The 23,435-nt window shown below is 42.7% G+C and overlaps 1 protein-coding gene across 16 annotated transcripts in view; it reads left to right on the forward strand.

The window, feature by feature from the left end:
• PDE4DIP (phosphodiesterase 4D interacting protein) overlaps positions 1–23,435 on the forward strand; it is a 225,903-nt gene that overhangs the window by 24,528 nt on the left and 177,940 nt on the right. The window contains exon 1 of one of the 16 annotated variants that reach the window (XM_040471499.1): positions 4,314–4,694. The exons of the other annotated variants lie outside the window; for them this stretch is intronic. Coding sequence (XP_040327433.1) covers positions 4,675–4,694 — 20 coding nt within the window. The 5' untranslated portion in view covers positions 4,314–4,674. Of the gene's footprint in view, positions 1–4,313; positions 4,695–23,435 lie in introns of those variants that run through there. 16 annotated transcript variants of the gene reach the window in all.

A 23,435-nucleotide genomic window follows, 5' to 3' on the forward strand; every position in this document is an offset into this window, starting at 1 on the left:
AAATGTAGGGCAATGAAATCAGGTGGAAGCCAGGAGGTGGAAGAGTTCACCTGAGGCAGAACAAAAGAGATAGAAATGTACTGAATGCACCACAAGGGAGTGACTGGCAGGACAGCAGAGGAGAGGCTGCCTGCTGTGAGGCTTTGGGGGCCCATGGTGGGGGGTAGGTTGGGGGTGGGGGGAGGGGTTGGGAGGTGGGGGAAGATAAGGCATTATGGTGATATATAGAATTTTCCCTTTTTTGGTAGCTGTGCCCGGTTGTAAGTAGCCCACTGGTCAGTTAGGGCCTATGGATATTTGAAGGTGGGTCACCTGATGGGCCTGCCTGCATTCAGCCATACTTACACTCCACAGAACCACAGCTGGTGCTGCTCAGTTAGGCCCAGTAGATGATGGGACTGACCTCGAGGGTCCAAGACTGCCTCATTCACGTGCCTGGCACTGCCAGATGGTGGGCTCAGCGAGGCACCTCCCTGTCTCTGTGAGGACTCAGGTGAACATAAAATATAAAGTAAAGAAATATAAGGTAAAATGAGATGACGTTTAATTATTTATATATTATCTAAATAGATAGGCATAGGAGTGCCTGGGTGGCTCGGTCAGTTAAGCCTCCAACTCTTGGTCTCTGCTCAGGTCATGATCTCACAATTCATGGGTTTGAGCCCCAGATCTGGCTCTGCACTGACAGTGTACAGCCTGCTTGGAATTCTCTCTCTCTCCCTCTCTCTCTGCCCCTCCCCTGCTCACACACATTCTCTCTAAATAATTAGATAAATATTATAAAAAACATAAAAAATAAATAGCCATAGATACATACCTAAAATATAACTGTTAAATAATGTCTTATCTATTTGTTTATTTTTTTAAAAATTATGATTTTATTTTATTTTTAATTTTTTTTTCAACGTTTATTTATTTTTGGGACAGAGAGAGACAGAGCATGAACGGGGGAGGGGCAGAGAGAGGGAGACACAGAATCCGAAACAGGCTCCAGGCTCTGAGCCATCAGCCCAGAGCCTGACGCGGGGCTCGAACTCCCGGACCGCGAGATCGTGACCTGGCTGAAGTCGGACGCTTAACCGACTGCGCCACCCAGGCGCCCCAATTATGATTTTATTTTTAAGAGACAGAGTGAGACAGAGTATGAGCAGGGGAGGGGCAGAAAGAGAGGGAGACACAGACTCTGAAGCAGACTCCAGGCTCTGAGCTGGCAGCACAGATCCCCATGCGGGGCTCAAACTCATGGACTGCGAGATCGTGACCTGAGCCGAAGTTGGATGCTTAACCTACTGAGCCATCCAGGTGTCCCAATAATGTCTTATCTATTAAAGAGAACAATTAAAATGATAAATCCTAGTGTTGTTCAGGAACTGTAAGATGATAAAATTAGAAATTCCTTTTTCTTTTTTAAAGATTTTTTTTTTTTTAAAGTAATCTCTACAACCCAACGTGGGGCACGAACTTACAATTCCAAGATCAAGAGTTAAAAGCTCTTCGGGTGCCTGGGTGGCTCAGTTGGTTAAGCGTCCGACTTCTCCTCAGGTCATGGTTTCGAAGTTCGTGAGTTAGAGCCCCTTGTCGGGCTCTGTGCTGACAGCTCAGAGCCTGGAGCCTGCTTCAGATTCTGTGTCTCCCTCTCTCTCTGCCCCCTCCACCACTCGCATTCTGTCTCTCTCTCTCTCTCAAAAATACATAAACACTGGGAAAAAAAAAAAAAAAAAGCTCTGCTGACTGAGCCAGCCAGGCAACCCTAGAAAGTGCTTTTATCCTAACATGCTTATACCTTAAGAAGTTATCCTAGGGAAATAATTCAAAAGAATGAAATAATGGAGGCATAAAAATTCCATTCAGGCATTGTTTATAAGAGTCTAATATTAGAAACAGCATAACTATGCTGTAACAGAAAATTGTTAAGCAAACTATAGTTCTATTGACATTATATAATCATTAGAATAATAAATATATAAACAGTCTCTAGCAACATGGACAATATCTAACAAGTGAGAAAAGTGGGACATAAACTTACATCTAGGCTGTGATTAAAGCTATAGAAATAGATACGTAATATGTGCAGATAATGAATAGAGGGAATGTAGAGAAATTTAAACAGTTGTGTTGGCAGAGTGGGTATGTGGGTGAATATTTTTTGCTTACAATCTGACACAAAAACTTTGTTCTTCTGGCAATAAATGTAATCCTAAAAAAAAAAACAATGAAACCTCTCTTTTCTTTTTTTTTTTTTTTTTCAACGTTTATTTATTTTTGGGACAGAGAGAGACAGAGCATGAACGGGGGAGGGGCAGAGAGAGAGGGAGACACAGAATTGGAAACGGGCTCCAGGCTCTGAGCCATCAGCCCAGAGCCCGACGCGGGGCTCGAACTCCCGGACCGCGAGATCGTGACCTGGCTGAAGTCGGACGCTTAACCGACTGCGCCACCCAGGCGCCCCGAAACCTCTCTTTTCAAGAGTATGCTCCTGGGTATGTAAGAGAGAGTCAGTGATTTGAATTAAAAGATAATTTTAAAAAGCCTGGGGTGGGGAGAAGCCTAGAAAGAAATTCCAACAAATGTTTAACATTGATTATCTCTGGGTATTATGGGTAGTTTACTTTCTACATACTTGTTTTGTATTTTTCAACTGTTTGACCATGCATGCGTTGTGAACTTTGTAAGCCCAGCCTTTAAAAATTAAACTAGCATATTTTCTCGCCTCACTTCTGAGACTCCACCATTCATCTAGTTAATGCTGTCACTTCCTGAATGCAGCATATGTCTTGCTGTAGATACAGTTCCTCTCCAAACTCAGTAGCCCATAATTTGACTTGAGACAAAACTAAATATAGCCCCAACTTTGCTATGGAGGATGGAAATCTGACTCTCCTCATCCTTTTGTGTTTGGTTTGTTTGCAGCAGGAGATTCTTTTCAGGACAGGTGGCCTGTAAGTCTTGTCGCTGGTCAAACTAGGCCTTAAAATGTTTCCTGGAAGCATTCTAAGCTCAGGAGCAGGTGTGGCCTTAGGTCCAAGTTAAGTGTTGGGGTTAGGGGATTCTAGGTCAGGGGCCTTTTTAGATGGTTCCTCTAAACCCTCAGATGTCTTACTGTTATCCTGCCCTCCCAACCCCTATTCTGTGCTGATAATTAAGGGAACTAATCCAAAACATAGGAGGCAGGATGACAGTTTGCCCCAAGAATACAGGCTCTGCACAGTCTCACCAATTCCCAGATATGCCAGGGCCCTTCCTGAGTAAACTCCTAGGATCAATTCATTGTAGACAATCAATTCGTTGTAGAGACCTCTCTTTGGCCATATTTCCAAAAATTCAGAGAGTAAGTGTCTGGGGCCACTCCATGGAAAAGACCTGCCTTACCAGAGACTTTGAGCTTTTTTGGGTCTCAACTGTATTATCTGTGAAATAAATATAACTAAATCAACATTACTACATAAAAGCTTTCTGCAAATAAAAAAAAAAGGTCATTGGTAGTGCTAAGAATAACGGCGATTATGTCACTTAATAAAAGGGTTTTATTTAGAGCTAAAAAGGAGCTTCGGGGCTGTAAGCCCTTTAATTATAGCATGTCTGACTTGTTTAAACCTCATTACATAAATAGATAGTACAAAGTCTCAGGCAGTGCCATCACCGAAGGGCCCTTTTCCATGGTCTTAGAACGGTTAAGGAGGAGAATCAAGGTCCCATTGGCTACTGTCTTGAAGCTTGTCTCGTGTTCTGGGAAGTACAGGAACCCTCTTCCCCTTTGGAGCTAGTGGTAGAGCCCAGTCGCCTCCGTGCTTGAGAAACTGAAAGCTGAAGAGGTAGAATATTATAAAATCCGGAGATGAATGCGTTGGAGGCAGCAAATAAGGCTGCAAGGTTTCGTCAGGATGGTTCCCTGTCTGAGGAAGTTCCTGTCCGCAGACTGATGGGGAGACTGACATGTCAGATCTCTAGGAAAGTCACATCGCGTCCTCTGAGCGTCTAGTGTGCGCACCTGCGTTCAGCCAGGACGGCACCTCAAACCTTCCCAGACTCCAGCTCTGGCTCCGGACTCACCCCGCGGGTGGGGTGGTGCGCACGTACGCAAGAGGACGTTCTCTCGGAAGTCTCTCGAGCGTCGGTCGGTCTTTTTCACAGCGCCCCTCCGTGGGATGGGGGAGGGACAGAGGGGCTTGGCGCCGCGCCCCCTGAGCCCTCCGCCCCTCCGGCGGTCGCAGCGGGAGGGGCGGCGCACCACCTGGGCCGGCCCCGCCCCCGCACGCCGGCTGCGGGAGCCCCGCCCCCCCTCGCGGTTGACAGCTCAGCCGGTGCGGAGCCGCTCGTGCCAGCCAGTCGCGTCTCAGCCTGGGAGCGAGCGAGCGCGCGCCGCGCCGGGCCGCCGCCGGCCCCAGCTCTGCCGACGGCTCCGGGCGCCGCTCCGCTCCACGTCCCGCTTCCTACCGTAACGGTCCCTCCCCTGTTCCCGACGCACCGTTAGCTGGAGGTGCGGCCGCGGCAGGGGTTTCTGAAGGAGCAGGGAGCGAGCAGCGCCCTCCCTTCGCCGACGCGGAAAGGAGGAGCTGGGGAGGGAAAAGCTGCTGCTCTTTGCACTGGAGATTCGGGGGCTGGGGTTCGCGTTGTCCCAGGCTGCTTCCCCTCCCGGGTGAGGAGCGCCCTGAGAGTGAGGGAAGCGCCTGGAAAATGGAGCAGACGTGGACGAGGTAGGTGAGCCGCTGCTTTCTCCCCGCATTCCGGATATGGTGCCCCCTCCCCCAACGCCCCGCTCGCCCTTAAGGAGAAGTCCTCCTCCCCTAGGGGCCTTTGACATCTCTCTCTCTTTTTTAAGATGCCTAATTCCCACGTCTCTTGATCCTTCTGCACGTGTTCTCTCTCAGGTGTTTGCGTTGCTTAATGAATCTCCCCCTTCCACCTAGTCTTGACCTGCAAAATACCCAGCGGGGCTACCTGGAAGTTTTTGCAGAAATGGTTCTCTGTCTTTTCCCTGTTCCACAGAGAGGGATTCGCATTAAGTTTTTCTTTAGAGATAGCTTTGATTTCCGATACCTTGAAAAAGATCAGATTCCTTCTCACCCTGCCACGTTTTCCTTCGCAACCTCATCCTCCACTAGGGACACAAAGGCAAAGCTCTGGGTGAGCAGAGCCCAGCAGTATTCACCTCCAGAGTCTCCAGTTGGTGTGACTTGGGGAGAAGAAAGAAGGAAGAGACCAGGGTGCCTTTCATTGCCCAGGCTTTGTGGAGACGAGGGTGACAGCCTGTCTTTTAGGTCACATTGTGGAGATGCCCAGTGCAATTGTGTTTTCCCCGTCCCCTAGTCCTTCCCCTAAATGTACTTTCAAACAGAGCTTACTCAAGGATGAAAGATAATGAGTTGGGACAGAGACTTAATTTTTGTTCGTCAGTGAGAGGGTGGATGGGGAGGCTGTATTCCAGAGGTGTTGCCATAACAGACACTGCTCCACCTCCAGGATTTAGCTTTGGAGACTGGAATGAGGCCAAATTAGTGTTCTGACTCCTAGGAGAAAGCAGACTGAACAAACATGGAAGGTAAACTGGGGGCCTTATAGGACTTGGGAGAAAGATCTAGGGGATTTCAGCTGATTCTTCAATAGTTCGACAGTATGAGTTTTAGAGAAATGGAATCTTAGGGCGTGTTGGTGGGCATATGCTATCTAGATATGCAAGTAGGGATTCCACTTTTTGCTCTTTGCTTCTCTTCTTAGGCTTTCCTGCAGGATGGTACTCTCATGTGGGTATGACTAGATAAAAGGAGTGCAATTAGAAGACACCAGGAGACTGAAAACCATGCCTTGAGGTGGGATGGAAGGACCTGGGGCTCTTTTAGTCGGGGAGGTGAAGACGGTCAGGGATGAGGTGGATATGGTAGCTTTCTTCAAATATTTGAAGAGCGTTTGCTGGTAGTGAGTGGGGTTAGATGGATTTGGAATCCCTTAGGAGGAGAGAACATGTTGCGAGGAGGCAAGTTGTGGTTTAGTGTCAGGAAAAAGCCTTCTAACAAGTGACCTACCTGGGTCGTAAATAGACTCCCGACCCTGAAGTTGTTCAAGTAAAGGTTAGATGACCCCTTGATGGTAATGAGAGTGAGCACATCAGGGATTCTTGCTAACAGTGTCATCCACGCTTATAAAAATATATATTTATAATTTTTTCTGAACTTTATATTTAGATGTATATTTAGATTTCAGGTAAATTCAGAAATAATTTTAAAAAGGAGTAAATCATATATTTATAGTTTGATTAATGTCACAAACTGAGTCTATCCATGTTAACAGGCACTCAGATGGAGAGGGAAGACATAGCCAGTCCCCCTAGAGGCCTCGTGACCCAAGAATAACTGTTACCCTCACTTTTAACACCAGAGACCCGTTCTGCCTGGCTTTGAACCTTGTGTCAGTGAAATTATCCACTGTGTACTCTTTCATATCTAGCTTTTTTCATTCCATCTTCTGTTTGTGGGATTCTTCACATTGTTGTGTATAGTTGTAGTTCATTCATTCTTGCTTCTGTATAGGAGTCTATGGTGTGTAAATAAATCAATTTTATTTATCCATTCTCTTGTTAATGAGCATTTGGGCAATTTCTGGTTTGGGGCTATTATGAATAGGGTTGCTGTGAACATTCCTGGGCATGTCTTTTGGTGAACATATGTACATACTGCTGTTGGGTAAATACGTAGAAGTAGAATTGCTGGGTAATAGGAAATGCATGTTCAGTTTCAGTAGGTACTGCCAAAAAAATTATCTACAGTGGTTATAAAGAGGATATACAGTGAGCTGAGATACAGCGAAAAGGTGCTCCGCATCACTAACCATCAGGGAAATGCAAATGAGAACCACAGTGCCTCACCACTATATACATATTGGAATAGCTACAGTGAAAAAGGCAGAAAATACCAAATGTTGGCAAGGTGAAAGAGTCAGAATGTTTATGCTTTTTTTTTTAACCCTCACTCATAATGAAAAATGTACTTACATTACAACCAGGTAGAATCCCAAACAAACCAGTTTCCTGTAACGATACTTAACCTGTGTGTTTTGTACTCTGGTCTTTTCTACGCTATTCCTCTTCTTCAAAAAAGAAAAAATGCTGGTGTGACTCAATTTATTTCACCACCTAGTGGGTCACAGATGGAAAAATCCTATAATCATATAACTGGCATCTCAGATATTTCCTAACTCATAGCTAAGATCAGTTCATAAACATTTATTTAAAATGTGAGAGCCCAGGGGTGCCTGGGTGGCTTAGTTGGTTAAGCGTCCAACTTCAGCTCAGGTCACGATCTCACAGTTTGTGAGTTCAAGCCCCCAGGTTGGGCTCTGTGCTGATGCTCAGAGACTGGTGCCTGCTTCAGATTCTGTGTCTCCTTCTCTCTCTACCTCTCTCTCTCTTAAAAATAAACATTAAAAGAAAAAGCTTAAAAAAATGCGAGAGCACAATACTCGGACAGCACTGTGCTAAATGCTAAGGGTAAAACAATGAGACTGGCTTTCTGTCTTTGAGGGTTGTACTTTCTCATTGTCTATAATTCTTTTTTTTTAAGTTTATTTATTTATTTTGAGAGAGACAGAGCATGCAAGTGAGGGAGGGGCAGAGAGTGGGGGAGACAGAGGATCCGAAGCAGACTCTGTGCTGACAGCAGAGAGCCCGATGAGGGGCTCAAACTCATGAACCCTGAGATCATGACCTGAGCCGAAGTCAGATGCTTAACCGACTGAGCCACCCAGGCGCCCCTAATAGAGGCTAAGGCAGACATGTATACATGAGAGCACAGTGGAGAAGCACGACTTGGGAAATTCAAAGAATAAAAATTAACTTTAGAGCAACCATTTATCAGGCTTGCATTTATTAACTTGTGTGCTAATCCCTTGGCGTATTTTATTTCACCTAATCCTCACAGCCTTATGAGGTATAAGGGAAATGTTATTATATTCATTTTTCAGACAAGGAAAATTGAACTTTACAGAAATTAAATAATGTTCCTAGGGAACACACACAGCTGAGAAGGAGATATAGCCTAGAGCGGAGTTTTGTTGGTCATTCAGTTTCTGAGTTGGTTCTGGAACTGGTTGCTTATCCTGACTACTCTTAAGCTTATGAATAAATTTGTGATTCTTTTTTTTTTTAGTTTATTTATTTATTTATTTTTTCAACGTTTATTTATTTTTTTGGGGACAGAGACAGAGCATGAACGGGGGAGGGGCAGAGAGAGAGGGAGACACAGAATCGGAAACAGGCTCCAGGCTCCGAGCCATCAGCCCAGAGCCTGACGCGGGGCTTGAACTCACGGACCGCGGGATCGTGACATGGCTGAAGTCGGACACTTAACCGACTGCGCCACCCAGGCGCCCCAGTTTATGTATTTATTTTGCGAGAAAGAGAGTGAGAACATGGAGGAGGGGCAGAGAGAGAAGGAGAGAGAGAGAATCCCAAGCAGGTTCACTTGGGAACCTACTATGCTCTACACTGTCAGCATAGAGCCGGATGCGGGGCTCAAACTCATGAACTGCGAGATCATGACCTGAGGCAAAGTTGGACACAACCGACTGAGCCACCTAGGCCCACCAACTGTGATTCTATTTCCGAGTTTCATTCTTGGCAACTCTGGAAAGCTTCCTTTCTGGAAGATTCTTCACATGAGACTCCATACTCTTCGTCTTGCTCATCCACAAAGGTCAGGGGGCTGAGTATGTGAGTTCTCAAAATTGAATAACCCCTGCTGCCAGCTGCACGTCATTGCCCTACTAGAGGTCAATAGTAGTGTTTTTTACCCAGGGATGTTGCCTTCCTATTGCTAGCTCTGTGATTAAATCATTTGGGGAGATCATGGTTTGTTCGGGAATGGCGAATTTCCTGTGAATACATCGGCCTTACAAAAAGCTGGTTTGGTCATTAAACAAGCTAATATCCATGAATAGGGTAAGAGTTATCAAAGCAATATGTTTATGGAGATGAAGAGGACCCTGATGATGAGGGTAATTTTGCTCAGCTTGTAAGTGCAGCATCTATCAGGCAAACAGTTTCTACAGCTCTGAATTTTTAGCATTCACTTATCTGGACTGGCAACTCACTAAGGAAGAGGGCATAGTTCAGATTCCTTAGTTGCATTCGTTTCTTTTTCCTGCTGAAACAAATTACCACAAATTTAGTGGCTTAACAAGATGGATGTATTTTCTTGCAGTTCTGGAGGTCAGAAGTCTGGAAATTCGTTTTCTAGACTAAAGTGACAGTGTCAGCAGGAGCGTGTTCCTCCTAGAAGCTCTAGAGAAGAATCTATTCCTTGCCTTTCCAGCTTTAGAGGCTGTCCACATTCCTTGCTTCATGGTCCCTTTTCAGCAAGGGTAACACTCTAGTCTCTGTTCCCTTATACCCTCTTCTAACTCTGATTCTCCCATTATCTCTTACAAGGACCCTTGTGATTACTCTGGGCCCAACTGGATAATCTGGGATAATCCCCGCATTTCAAAATCCCTTTTGCCATGTAAAGTAGCACCTTCACGGGATCTGGAGATTAGGATTGTGGATTTCTTCCGAGGGCCATTATCCAGGCAACCAAACTATTAAATGCTGGAAAAGTCATCACTGATTCTCTTCCCCTTTTAGGTGGAAATGTTCTCGTTTCTAGCATATGGGAAAGCTGAGTAAAAGTCAGGCAAATCATATGTGAACCTTATTTAACTTCCCTAAACAAATAACTCAAGAAAAAGTGAACTTGACCTATTTAAAGGCTACTTATAAGATTGAAGGTTAGGAAAGGAAAGGAATTTAATAGTCTGTTTTGTTTTATGTCACTGTAATTTCATTTAATAAAATGCAAGCATTGATTGTATTTGCCTGCCATGGCTATGAAAATTTAGAGAAGGAAAATAACAGCCAAGAAAAATAGTGGTTCCGTCTGAAAATTCAAAAAATTTGATTTTGTTCCTTCTCACCCACATAAAATAGGGCCTTCAAGTAAGACAAGAAGCCCATTTACATGGTTATATTGCACTTAAATGATCCCCATTGATAGCTTATTTGCATTTATTCTGCTCCGTATTAACTCTTAGCTTAACTCTACATTAACTCCTTCCTAACTGTGGAGGAAGCAAGGACATTTATTTCTCTTTGAATTCATGGTGAGTTGGCAGAGAGTCCGATGTACTAATGCAGTTACGACCAGAGATGGCATTTCCCTCCATTTTATAGATGTGGCCGTGGAGGCCAGAGAGGTTAATTTAGCATTGGAGCATGAACGTCTGGTAGACTCTAGTACCTTCTTACTGTGGTGCTGCTGCACTATGAAAAGGAAAGTGCTCCTTTTCATAATCCTATTACTGAGACACCTTTGGTCTTTGAATTTCCCTTTTAACATTCAGCACTTCTAGCAATTAATTTTCTGCATTTGGGGAAGTAAAACCTTTGCCTTCAAAACTCTGATCTACTTTTAAATAGGCCTATGCTTGGATTTTGGCTCAAGGGACTTATCTCAATCTGTGCTTTCACTCTCACTTGCTTATGTCCCATATACGAGATGGGGCTGGACATCCCTGCCCCTGTGCCTCTTTCAGCTTACATGCTAAGGGTGCATTTCAAATACCAGAAGACTGGGAAGGGGTGGTTTTGTCTCTTAAAGGATAAATTGGGTGACCCTCATCATAGTGCCCTCGCCATTCTAGATGGCTCAGGGGTAATTTATACAAAGCTGTGTAGAGCATCCATTCATTCAGTGGCTACCCTGGGACACTATTCCTAGTGCAATTGACTCTGTTTTATAAATAAAATTCCAAAATAGGCTCAGAACATTCCTCAAGTTGTCTCTGGCAAAAATTCAAATAGCACTTAAAGTTAGAAAGAAAGTCCGGAATACAAGAGTGGTCATGATGACCTAAGGTGTCTCTATCCAATTCTATTTTAAAACATTCAAGGGGCACCTGGGTGGCTCAGTCAGTTAAGCGTCAGACTTCAGCTCAGGTCATGATCTCATGGTTTGTGAGTTCAAGCCCTACGTCGGGTTCTGTGCTGACAGCTCAGAACCTGGAGCCTACTCTGATTCTGTGTCTCCCTCTTTCTCTGCCCCTCCTCTCTCTCTCTCTCTCAAAAATAAATAAAACATTACATACATATATACATACCTAAATAAAACATTCTAATACACTGAGGACTTATTTTCCTCAGTTTCAGAACATCTTCTGAGTTCTGTGGTCATCAAGACAAGCATGATCTGAATTTTTTCTCATGGCTAAAATACCTCATTATTCATAGACTATAATAATAATAGTAACTATTAAGTTGTATTTTCATAGCACTTTAATAGTTTCTAATACATTTTCCCTTAATGTGTCTCATTATCTCCAGTTCTTTTCTGCTTCTTCCACTCTCTAGAAACTTCTTTCCCCCATGGCTTCTCCAATGCCAACTAGGGACAGTAGCAACTGGTGTCTTTTCATCATGGCCAAGGTGGAAGGGGTATAAAGAAGCAATAACTACTGACCTATAGAAAACATTGACTGGCAAAGAAAATGGAACAATTTCTAGTATTTCACACAGTGTGGGAATATATTTATTTATTTTCCATGTCATAATATGGAATACTATTATTCATGATGTAGAATAGAATGTCATGTGGAAATATACTACTTTACTCAATCATTCCCCTATATGGATGTTTTAGATTTCTAGTTTTTAACTATTATAAATAACATTTGATAAACACCTAGGTACATAAAGCATCTTCGTCTATAGGATTATTTTTGAATGATAGATGGATGTTCAGAAGTATGATAACTGGGGGCACCTAGGTGGCTCAGTCAGTAAGTGTCCAGCTCTTGACTTCGGCTCAGGTCATGACCTCACGGTTTGAGTTTGAGCCCCACATCTGGCTCTGCACTGACAGTGTGGAGCCTGCTTGGGATTTCTCTCCTCTCTCTCTCTGCCTCTCTGCCTCCCTCCCTCCCTCTCTCTCTCAAAATTAATAAATAAACTTTATTTTAAAAACAAGTAGGTTAACTACATCAAACATTTCTAGTTGTTGAATATACATGGCAAACTGCTTAGCATTCAGACTCCTATAACTCACAGGAATGTAGAAGGTATTTTGTTCAGTTTAACCATCATTTTCAAGACTTGAGTCCTGTACTGCAGAAAGGGAAATGGAGGCACACTGACATAAAGTGATGTGTCCTAGACGAATCAGTAGCAACATTCCCAACTTCTCCTCCTCTTTAGGGTAAAATGGCTTCCCTCTTTCTGTTAATCTGTTACCATCTTGAAGTGTTTCCTGAAACAGTACTAAGCAGAAAATTTTAAATAAGAAAGTCAAAATGGATATAAATAACATCAAAATTACACATACGTATTAGGATATCACAAGGAGAGGAAAAAAATAGATGCTGTATTTGGTTATGGGATTATGCACAACATCCTTTACATGCTGCTTTAAAACTAAGTCAATATATGTTTTTACAGCAAGAAGAAATTGACATTTATGCCCATAAAGTGACAACATATAAAGTTTGCAACTTAGTTGGTTTCACAACGCTTCTTCTGTGTGTTACTCAGAGATTTCCAGGTTATTGGCGCCACGGGGCAGTATTATGCCAGACCACCTAAGGAACTGGTTGTAGGGTGTCATTTCACTCTTTCTGAGCTAAAATTATTAGGTGGGTCTTAATACGCCAGCTGTTCCACACACACCTACCCTCGCCTTTGCTAGGATAATTTTATTTACCCTTCAAAGATTAGTTTCATTATTACCTCCTTTAGGAATTATTTTTGGAACCTAGTTCTGGGTGTTTTCTGTAGCCAGAGTATGCTCTGTCTACTCTGTCATAGCTTGAAGCTAGTTAGTTGGTTGACGGGGTATTTTCCATTTTCTCAGCTCATTGGAAGAGAGGACTTCTGTTTTTTGTCTCTAAATCTTCAGCATCTAATATTGTTTCTAGCACTTAGAAGATCCTCAATTTAGAACTTTCTAGAGAACATTCCCCACAAGGCTGATACGAACATCTGGTTGGTAGGTGTCTCCTTCTTGTGGAATGGATACAGCTGGTTATAAAAGCTTTTTGTCCCTGCTTTTTTTCCCTATCCCTACTGAGCCTGGGAGTCAGCTATGTCAATCCTTCAGAGTCTTTTACTGCCTTAACAATCCCCAAGACTCAGTAACCCTCAGTCAATTTTATTATCCTCTAGGATTCTATCATCTTTGTTTTATATTTTTAAAATTTGTTTTCCTTCGTGGAAGTGCAATTTACATACAATGTCATATTAGTTTCAGGTATGCATCATAGTGATTCAATATTTTTATACATTATGAAATGTTCCCACAGTAAGTCTAGTTACCATCTGTCACCACACAGAAGTTTTAGTGTATTATTGACTATATTTCTTATGGTGTGCATTACATCCCCATAACTTACTTATTTTATAACTGGAATTTTGTACCACTTAATCCTCTCCATCTATTTCACCCATGCCTTCAACCCTTCCCCACCTCTGGTAACCAATAGTTTATTTTCTGTGTATATGAGTCTGTTCCTGTTTTATTTTATGTGCTTGTTTTGTTTTGTTTTGGATTTCACATCGAAGTGAAATCATATGCTATTTGTCTTTCTCTATTTGACTTATTTCTCTTAGCACAATACCATCTAGGCCCACCCATGTTGTCATGAATGGCAAGATTTCATTCTTCTTTATAGCTGAGTGATATCCATTGTGTATGGGTGTATATATACATATACACTCATCTTCTTTATTCATCTATTGATGGACACCTAATTTGCTTCCATATCTTGGCTATTGTAAAAAATGCAATGAATGTAGAAGTGCATGTATCTCTTTGAATTGGTGTTTTCATTATCTTCGGATAACTACTCAGAAGTGGAATTGCTGGATCATATGGTAGCTCTATTTTTAATTTTGTAAGGAACCACCATACTCTCTTCCACAGTGGCTGCACCCAATTTATATTCACACCAACAGTGCACGAGGGTTCCCTTTATAAGCTTTTTTTAGTACATTATAGAACCATACTGAAAAAGAAGACTCTAGATTCACTTTTTTTTTTAATTTCAGGCAGATCTGTAATGTTAAGAAATTCTTCTCCTCCTTCTCTTATCTGCCTCCTCTGCTCTCCTCCCCTGACTCTTCCCCTACAAGTGCATTCCTCAAAACCTTCGATTTCAATGATATAAATAAAATCAAGATACAAAGTTGTACATGCAGTATCATTTCTATTTTGTAGAATTCACACAGGCATATGAACTGAAGAACAACTGAAAGTAAATATGTGAAAACTCTTTGTCGATGTTGCTTTAGGTGGTAGCATTTTTTATGATTTTTCTGTATACATTTTTCTTCTTTCCAAAATATTCTGGAAGAAGCATGTAATTCTTTTTAAATCATTAAAAATGGACATAATGAACGGTGCCTGGGTGGCTCAGTAGGTTGAGCATCCGACTTTGGCTCAGGTCATGATCTCACGGTCCATGAGTTCGAGCCCCGCGTCAGGCTCTATGATGACAGCTCAGAGCCTGGAGTCTGTTTCAGATTCTGTGTCTCCCTCTCTCTCTGACCCTCCCCCATTCATGCTCTGTCTCTCTCTGTCTCAAAAATAAATAAATGTTAAAAAAAAAAAGGGGACATAATGAAGAAAGGAAACAGTAAAAGATTATGTGAGTAAAAAGGTAGGTAGAGACAGGAAATTCTTGGTCTTTGTGCTTGGTCTAGCACTCTGAGACAGATTGTGCCAACTGCCTGGGCATGCCGCAGGGCCTTGTGAATAGTGGTGGTTCATGAAAACTGAGGATTGCGGAATGCATTCACTGCCAGGACCAAAAGTAAAAAGCGTATGAGCAAAGTTTTAGAAGTGGGTGGAGAGACCGTACACAATTCCTGGGTGATGCGACTGAATCCAAAGCAGATTATTTTTACATCTCTTTTGAAAGAGTGATGTCAGTGTCTTTGCTGATTCGGGGCATAGGGAAGAGGATTTATTAGATATTTGGATGTCTGATAACCTCATGGGGCAAAGTGAGAAAAATAATTACTTGAACTTCCTTTACCTTTTTATGGTATTAAGTGGTTTGTGTCTCTGAACCTTGATGGACAGGAGCAAGAAAAATAATGTTCATTCCTTTTGGGCCTTAGCCCAAGAGCAGAAAAAGGTCATAAAATTTGGACGAGTCGATGCAGGTGCACAATGGTGCTGGTAGCTCCCTGTAGCTATTGAGGACTGATTAGCACTTCAGAAAACTGTCTCCCAGAGTTCCATTTGGCCGTGGTCACTCTCAGTGAATAGACTCTGTTGAGTGAAGGGTGTAATTGCAGCCTGTACTGGAGAAAAGTGGACTCTGCTGTATCCGTGCCAAGTCAGCCCACACTTAGTGTGCAGAGAGAGATTCACAGGCGATGCTCTCTCTGTTCTGAGGGGGCTTTGCCAATTCAGCATCCTAGCTTGCAGAGGTGATAATGATAGGTCTCGAGATGAGAAAAAAATTCTAATCTCTCTGTATTTGTGCTCTGCATCTGTGACTTCTACCCTATTTGCATTCGAATATGTTTATGCAGTTTTAGTGCTGAATGGGGGGGTGGTATTTGGCAACATTTGGAACATGGAAGATATACTCCATGTCTCTCTTGGCAGGAGAAAAAAAGATCTGAGGACAAGTCTGAAAGCTGGTTCACTAGTGGCCTTTCCTGTTTTGATTGTGTCTGTCCATTACCCCTTCTGCCTTTCAGTTTATTCCCTTTGTCCATTACGGACAGTGTTAAGTGTTAGCACAGAAGAGGTTCAGGGAAGTTGTGAACATTTAGAGAGATTTGGGTAGAGATAGGGAAGTATATAATGATGGATGACTCACTTTCCAGGATAGGACCTGTATAAAAAGTCATACTCGTCACTTCCCTTTTAGGATTGTAATTCTTTTGTCACATGGCATCTGTTATACTGGTATTGAAATACTCAAGTGTGAGCTGTGTCCAGTGGGGATGAGTCGGCATCTCAAAACACAAATTTGTGTCTGGATTTGACTCTAAATCCAATCTTCACACAGCACCACTGTCCACCCTCAGATTCTCAGGGGTCACTTCCCTGCAGTCAAGGCAGGTACAGAGGAAGCTCTGGATAGAGGTGACGGTAGAAGGAAGACATATTGGAAAGAGTCAAGGTTTGGAGTCAGGTGCCATTTTCTTCTTTTTCTTTTTCTTTTTTTAATGTTTTATTTATTTATTTTGAGAGACAGAGAGGGAGAGAGTGGGGAAGGGGCAGAGAGAGAGAGAGAGAGAGGGAAAGAGAGAATTTCAGGCAGGCTCTGTGCGCTGTCAGTGCAGATTTCCACACAGGGCTTAATCTCACAAATGATGAGATCATGACCTGAGCTGATATCACGAGTTGGACACTTAACCAACTGAGCCACCAGGAGCCCCAGCTGCCATTTTTTCCCTTTTTTTTTTTTTTTTTGTTTATTTTTGAGAGAGACAGAGAGACAGAGAGACAGAGCACGAGCAAGGGAGGGGCAGAGAGAGAGGGAGACACAGAATCTGAAGCGGGCTCCAGGCTCTGAGCTGTCAGCACAGAGCCCGACGCGGGGCTTGAGCTCACGAACTGTGAGATCGTGACCTGAGCTGAAGTCGGACGCTCAACTGACTAAGCCACCCAGGCGCCCCGCCTCCCCCAAGTGCCATTTTCAAGTTCAGACTTGACACCAACTAGCCGTGTGATCTTGGGCAAATCACTTCATCTTCCTAGGCCTCTTGTTGCCTCATCTGTGAAATAGGGATACAGTAGCTACCTGACAGGATTTTGTGAGGACTGAATGAGATGATGCCTGGAAAGCATCAGACACTCGATGCATTGTGGTAACAGTGTTGGTGGTGGGTGACAGGGGTTGTCCACAATAATGATGGTCATTTCATGCAAGATTAGTGCTAAGGAAAATTCTGCTGAAAGAAAACATGTTGAACCATGAAGTTAGGCTCAAGCAGTCCAGGGACAGTCACCTGTAGATGTCTTTGTTCCTAAATTGGCACTATTTATGAAACCCTACCATTCAAAAGCCCTCAAGGCCTGTGCTCCAAACATTAAAGAAAGTAGGCCACAGTTCTTGTCCTTCCAACCCTTTTGTATTTGCAAGCGTTGAATGTGGATACAAATTAAAAGTACAAAAAAAAATGATATCTGAACATCAGAAAGATTTCTTTCATTTGAACCAGAATTTAGTAACTCATGTCAAATGAGTTTCAAGAATATAGGAGCTTGGGGCGCCTGGGTGGCTCAGTCGGTTAAGCATCCGACTTGGGCTCAGGTCGTGATCTCACAGTTTGTTGGTTCAAGCCCTATGTCAGGCTCAGGCTGACAGCTCAGAGCCTGGAGCCTGCTTCAGATTCTGTGTCTCTTTCTGTCTCTGCCCCTCCCCCACTTGCACTCTGTCTCTCTCTCAGAAATAAATAAACATTAAAAAAATGTTTTTAAAAATATAGGAACCACAATAGAATATATGTTTAGTTCAGTGTCTAGTGCTGAGGAGGGCCCCAATTAACCGTAAACTTCAACAATCTTCCTGTGTCATACCACATAATCCCCACTGTTTGAGAAGATCAGACTGAACCTAGTCTCTTACATAGTTTCTCTTTTATTGAGGCCATACTTTAGAAGAACAATGTAAATTGGATCAAAATACATTCTCTTTTTTAAAAAAATAAGAATTAACCTTTTAGTATAAAATCGTATAAAAAGGAAGATATTCACTTGTATTTTCTGCCATCCTAAACCTCCAGCCTTATCTCTTGTGCAGATTTTCTTCTGGTCCTTATCTATAGACATTTTTGCTGTGTAAAAATCTTCTTGTTTAACTTTTTTTTTTTTAAGATTTATTTATTTTGAGAGAGACAGAGACAGCATCAGTTGGGGAGGGAGAGAGAGAGGGAGGGAGAAATCCCAAGCAGGCTCCACACTGTCAGCACAGAGCCCGATGCAGGGCTTGAACTCACGAACTGTGAGATCATGACCTGAGCCCAAACCAAGGGTCAGACGCCTAGCCTAACTGACTGAGTCACCCACCTGGGCACCCCATCTTGCTTAACATTTTAGATTGTCCTTGGGGATTCTAAGTAGTTAGATAAGGAGGAGGAAAGTGCTAAGTGCAGACCTGGTTTCCTCCCATGACTTCCCTTAATACAGCTTCCTACCTGAGGGTTAGAGCTTGGAGGAGGACGGCTTGAGGACAGGGAAAGTTAAAAATGTTGGAAGGGGTCCTGAGGGCAGTTTATGTTTACTCAGGCAGGAGGGAACAAAATGAAAACCACAAATACACCCTTCATTCTCCTGTTTTGGGGTCTTTGTCATGTTTCCTTGTGTTATTTGTACCCATCCTTCAAGGCTAGATTCAGTGTTCTCTGTTTTCTGCATATTTCCTCCCACCAGGACAAAATTAATTGCTCTCTTGTTTATATTTTTCAATCTGTTTTAAATCTCATTATTCTTGTAATTATCTCATTGAATCCTATGTGCCTTCCCCAGTAGACTCTGAGTACTTTGATGACAGGGTTTAATTTCTTTTTCACCTTTATATTTCCAGGGCTGGCCGTATAAGCCACTTTTCAATAAATGTTTATAAGATGGAATGAAAAACCCTATAAACAGTGTCAAGGCCCAGGTTTTTGCTCTAAGTACTGTTATAGCAGATTGTTTCCCCCTTCTGAATTTTTGTTTATACTTAAAAAAAAAATCTATATACAAACAAGTCTGAAAGATAGAAAATGCCTCCAAGAGATGGCCTTTGTCTGCAGGTTTAGAGATCTTAAGCAAGAGTGGTGGTGAGTAATGAAGGAGGGGGCCCAGACTGCGTGTTGGAAGTGATTGCCCTAGGAGGAGGACCTAAAAATAACTGCCACTTTGGGAGTTTGGATACCCCTATGGGAAGAAATACCCGTAGGTTAAACATTTTACTAGGTGAGATGAAGGAGAAGGTAATGGGGACTGGACAGGCATCAGCTCCTTAGAAATAGTTTGGGGGGTGACTATGGTCCTGGGATACCACTGTCTCATACTGTCAAAGATGTGTTGCACATCCTACTTTGTAATGGTAAAGGCCTATGGTTGCCATTTGCCATTGCTTGTGAATGATATGGTCCGTTAACAAGATGCATTGCTCTTCTGGGTCCACAAATTATACAGACCAAAATATGAGACAATAACCCCAAATATGCAGTTTGCAAGGGAAAGTCATGACTTCCCTACAGAAAATATCTCTCTGCAGGCTCCATTGTCGTGTTACCCCTTGGTAAGGAAGAAGGACCCACGTTTCTGCCCCTCCCCACACTGTTAGGAGAGAAAGCAGGACCAGCTGCTTACATTTTAGAAAGGAGCTATGTCAGTGAGGCCATTTGCAAGCAAAGGAAAGCAAAATTGAGTGCTTGGATATTCCTGACATAATTGAAACTACTATATTTAGGAAATTACTGGAAAAAAATCCTCAGAGCACAGTTTGATAGCAGCAGAGTATCAGAGTGTAGCAGATGGCTTTGAGAGAATCAATTATTTTCTGATTATTGTCAACCTGACCATCCTGGAAAACTAGGAAAAGCTAGTAATGTGGGATATTGAATGTCGATGTGTTGTTTGAGTCCAATATCTTCTTAGCTGCTTAACAGCAAATCAAGAAAGCGTGGGTAATATACCATGCGGAAATTAAGTGGGTGAACAGCTTGTGGGTGGGTTGTACTTGGAAAATGCTTGGTTCTTCAAATTAAGCAAGAGAGTGGCTTGGCAAAATTAATAATTGTAACGTTAGTGGCATTGGTATCAGTATTGACAGATTGATGAGGTAGAGGGAGAGAAAGGATAAGGCTCATTGAGGGAAAGCATGGCTCATTTATACAGGAAAAGCACCATGTAAGGTAAAAGTATCTTGGGAGAAAGATTATATACGTACATCTATGCTGGAGAGCTATGAGTGCTCTAATGAACCATATGCTAGCTGAGCATGAGTCATCCATGGGCTGATGTTAAAAAATAAACCTACAAACACTTCAATTTGAGCAACTAGGACAAGGACATACAAGTTTTTTCCAGATTTGGGTAATATGGAAGAATTTACCAACATATATTACTGCTTCACAAAGCAGTGTACATGTGCATGTGTGTGTGTGTATGACCCAGCTTGGAGTCTGTCTCTAGCATACCTCAGTTCTCTTTGCACTTTGGTTGTCACAGATTGCAGTCCCCTAGACATATACCCTGTGTTTCTTCACTGTGAGCACTCCCCTTCCCTGGGGGAGCATCAAATTCCTTCCCAACCTTTTGGAGCAGATGATGAGCCCCACTCTTGGGCAATAAGAGAGGGAACTTGAGCTGTTAATAGAGTTAAAGTGATTTTTAAAAAATCTCCTGAGATTGTAAGTATGCCCATTAACTCAGTGCCCATCCAAAGTGACCTCTCTGCCCTGACACTTACTGATTCCTAGTGGGCAGGCAGCTAGCTCAGAGTACGTGTGGGTTGGGGCTGCAGAAGGTGGGGTATCTCATGGGGCCTGTACACCTTGCCTTGTCGTCACCTGCTCCTGATCTGGAGTGTGGAATCTTCAGAGCAAAGAGGATTAAACAAGATCATGTCCGGACAGTCCCCCAGATCCTTGGAAGTATTAAAATGGGCTTTATGGTTAAGCATCTATTAGAATAATGATAATATTGACTAATAATAATAATATAATAATAATAATAATAATGACTGCAAGGGACCTTAGAAAAATCCATGTAGTTCCTTTACAAGTATTTGAGGAAACTGAAGCCCAAGAGGTAAAAGTGATTTTATAAGCCAGTGTTAGTGGTTCATCAGCATAGATTAGTGAATTGCACGCTGAAGAAACTAGGTTACTCGAGACAGTCTTTTTAAAATTTTATTTGAGTGTGGTTGATATACAATGTTATATCAGTTTCAGATGTACAACATAGTGATTCAACAAGTTTGTCACAAGTGTAGCAGCTGTCTCCACACATTGCCATTATAATATCATTGACTGTCTTCCCTATACGGTACAATTTATCCCCATGACTTATTCATTCCTTAACTAGAAGCCTGTATCTGCCACTCACTTCCACCCATTTTGCCCCCTCCCCTCTGGCGACCATCGCTTTTTTCTCTGTATTTATAGGTCTGATTCTGCTTTTTGCTTGTTTTTTTCATTTGTGTGTGTGTGTGTGTGTGTGTGTTTAGATTCCTCATATGAGTGAGATCATATTGTCTTTGTCTTTCCCATTTATTTCACTTAGTATAAGACCTTCTAGCTCCATCCATGTTGTCTCACATGGAAAGATCTCATCCTTCTTATGGCTGCATAATATTCCAGTGTGTGTGTGTGTGTGTGTGTGTGTGTGTGTGTGTGTGTGTGTGTATGCCACACACATATATATATGTGTGTGTGTGTGTGTGTGTATATATATATATATATATATATATATATATATGCCACATATGCCTTATCCATTCTCAAGACTATGTGTTAAAGCAGAAATGAAATTCTGTCTGCATTTGATCTGTACCAGGGTAACAGCCTCAGAGACCTACACAGAAGCCAGGAGGGTATCAAAAGTGAGTATGTGAGCTGGGACTACAAAGATAGGAAGGACAGGGACTGTGACAGACTGGAGAAGACATGTTCCATTGAAAGGTGATAGGTTGTCCCCTATGTGGGAAGGCAGGCCCAGTGTTGCTAGACCCATTCATTTTCTTTTTTAATGTTTATTTACTTTTGAGAGAGAGAGAGAGAACAAACCCAAGTGGGGGAAGGGAGAAAAAGAAGGAGACAGAAACCGAAACAGGCTCCAGGCTCTGAGCTGTTGGCACAGAGCCTGATGCGGGACTCCAACCCACAAATCACGAGATCATGACCTGAGCCGAAGTCGGACACTCAACCGACTGAGCCACCCAGATGTCCCTAGACCCATTCATTTTCTAAGAGAAGTTAAGAGTGGGTCAATCTTGTGCTGACCAAATAAAACATTTTGGCTGGGTTGAATTTGGCCTGAGGAATGACCATGTTCCTGATGGCACAAACACTGTCATCTACCTAAGTCTGTAGGCTGAACATATAAAGGAATCCATCCAATGGCTGCATAGCAGCAGTTAAGTGTAAGTTTTTCAAATTTTTCAAGACAGTGTTCTGGTTGATGGCTTCAGTATCCTTCCCCTACTTTATTACAACAGAGGGGAATTTGTAACTAGTACATTCATCTCTTTAATTGTTCACTCTTGTGGAAAGTTTTTAATGGATAGAGAAGGGAAAGAGGCAGACGACCTGGAAGAACCACAAGCTGGTGATCTGCTTTTGAATAATAAAAAAATCGCCAGGTGGTGTGTGTAGTCCAGCATGCCTTGTCTGGTACTTTGATGTCCATCTGGAACTTAACAAAATGAAGATTCATGCCAACATCCAGCCTTGAGGCAGAGAAGGAAGGACAAGAATTTCTAAACAAATGCCAGTCTCTCTTCCGCCTTCCTGAGAAGCCCTCTACACCTCTGTCTACCCGATTCTTTTTGGAACAACTTACTGGGTGCACCCAAGGGTTTAAGGCATCACCCCGTGGGATTATTGCAATTGTCTTCCTGTTCCTGCCTTCCGCATCTAGACCGTTGTCAAGACAGTAGCTAGCCCTTTTAAAACATTCATCACTCAGTTCAACCCCCTTTTTGACTCACAGGGTTCCAGTGGCCAAATGCTTCAGTACAGCCTGAAAGGCTTTTACAATCTGCCCCCTGCACAGCCTTGCTGTTACTTCCTTGACCTTCCCTCCTCCTCCTCCCTCACCATGTGCTCACTCTGCCCCGCCTCACTGGCCTCCTTTCTGCTCCCAAACACTCTGGCATGCTCCCTCCTGTGAACCTTTGTGTTTGATGTTCTCTGCTTAGAAGACTCTTTCCCCAAATACCCTATTGCTTCTCAGAGAAACTTTGCCTACTGAGAATTGCAATCCCTTCCTCCTGCCCCTATCTCCAGGACTCCCTATCCCCATCCCCCACTTCAGTTTTTCTTAGCACTTGTCTCCAGTTGCTCTAAACAGTTTACTTTTTACTTCCCCTTACTCTAACTTCCATGAGTGCAGGCCTTTTTTGTCCTTTTTGTTCACTGCTATATTCATGCTGCCTAAAACAGTGCCTAAAAACATAGTAGGTGCCTGACAAGTATTTGTTGAATACATCTTGAAAAAAAATTTCCCTTCTCTGCTAGGTCCGGTGACCTTAATTCACTGTGCTGGACAAATACACATCTTTCTACTGAACTGTGGTTTTAACATTACCATTAATAGACTTAAAAAAAATGTTCATTTATTTATTTTGAGAGTGTGTCTGTGTGTGCATGTGTGTGAGTGCATGTGTGTGCATGTGTGTCAGTGCAGAGCCTCATGTGGGGCTTGATCTCATGAACTGTGAGCCAAAATCGAGTCAGACAC

This window comes from Herpailurus yagouaroundi, unplaced genomic scaffold (genome assembly GCF_014898765.1).
Source record: "Herpailurus yagouaroundi ecotype Mexico unplaced genomic scaffold, PumYag 77, whole genome shotgun sequence".
Classification (NCBI taxonomy): Eukaryota; Metazoa; Chordata; class Mammalia; order Carnivora; family Felidae; genus Herpailurus; species Herpailurus yagouaroundi.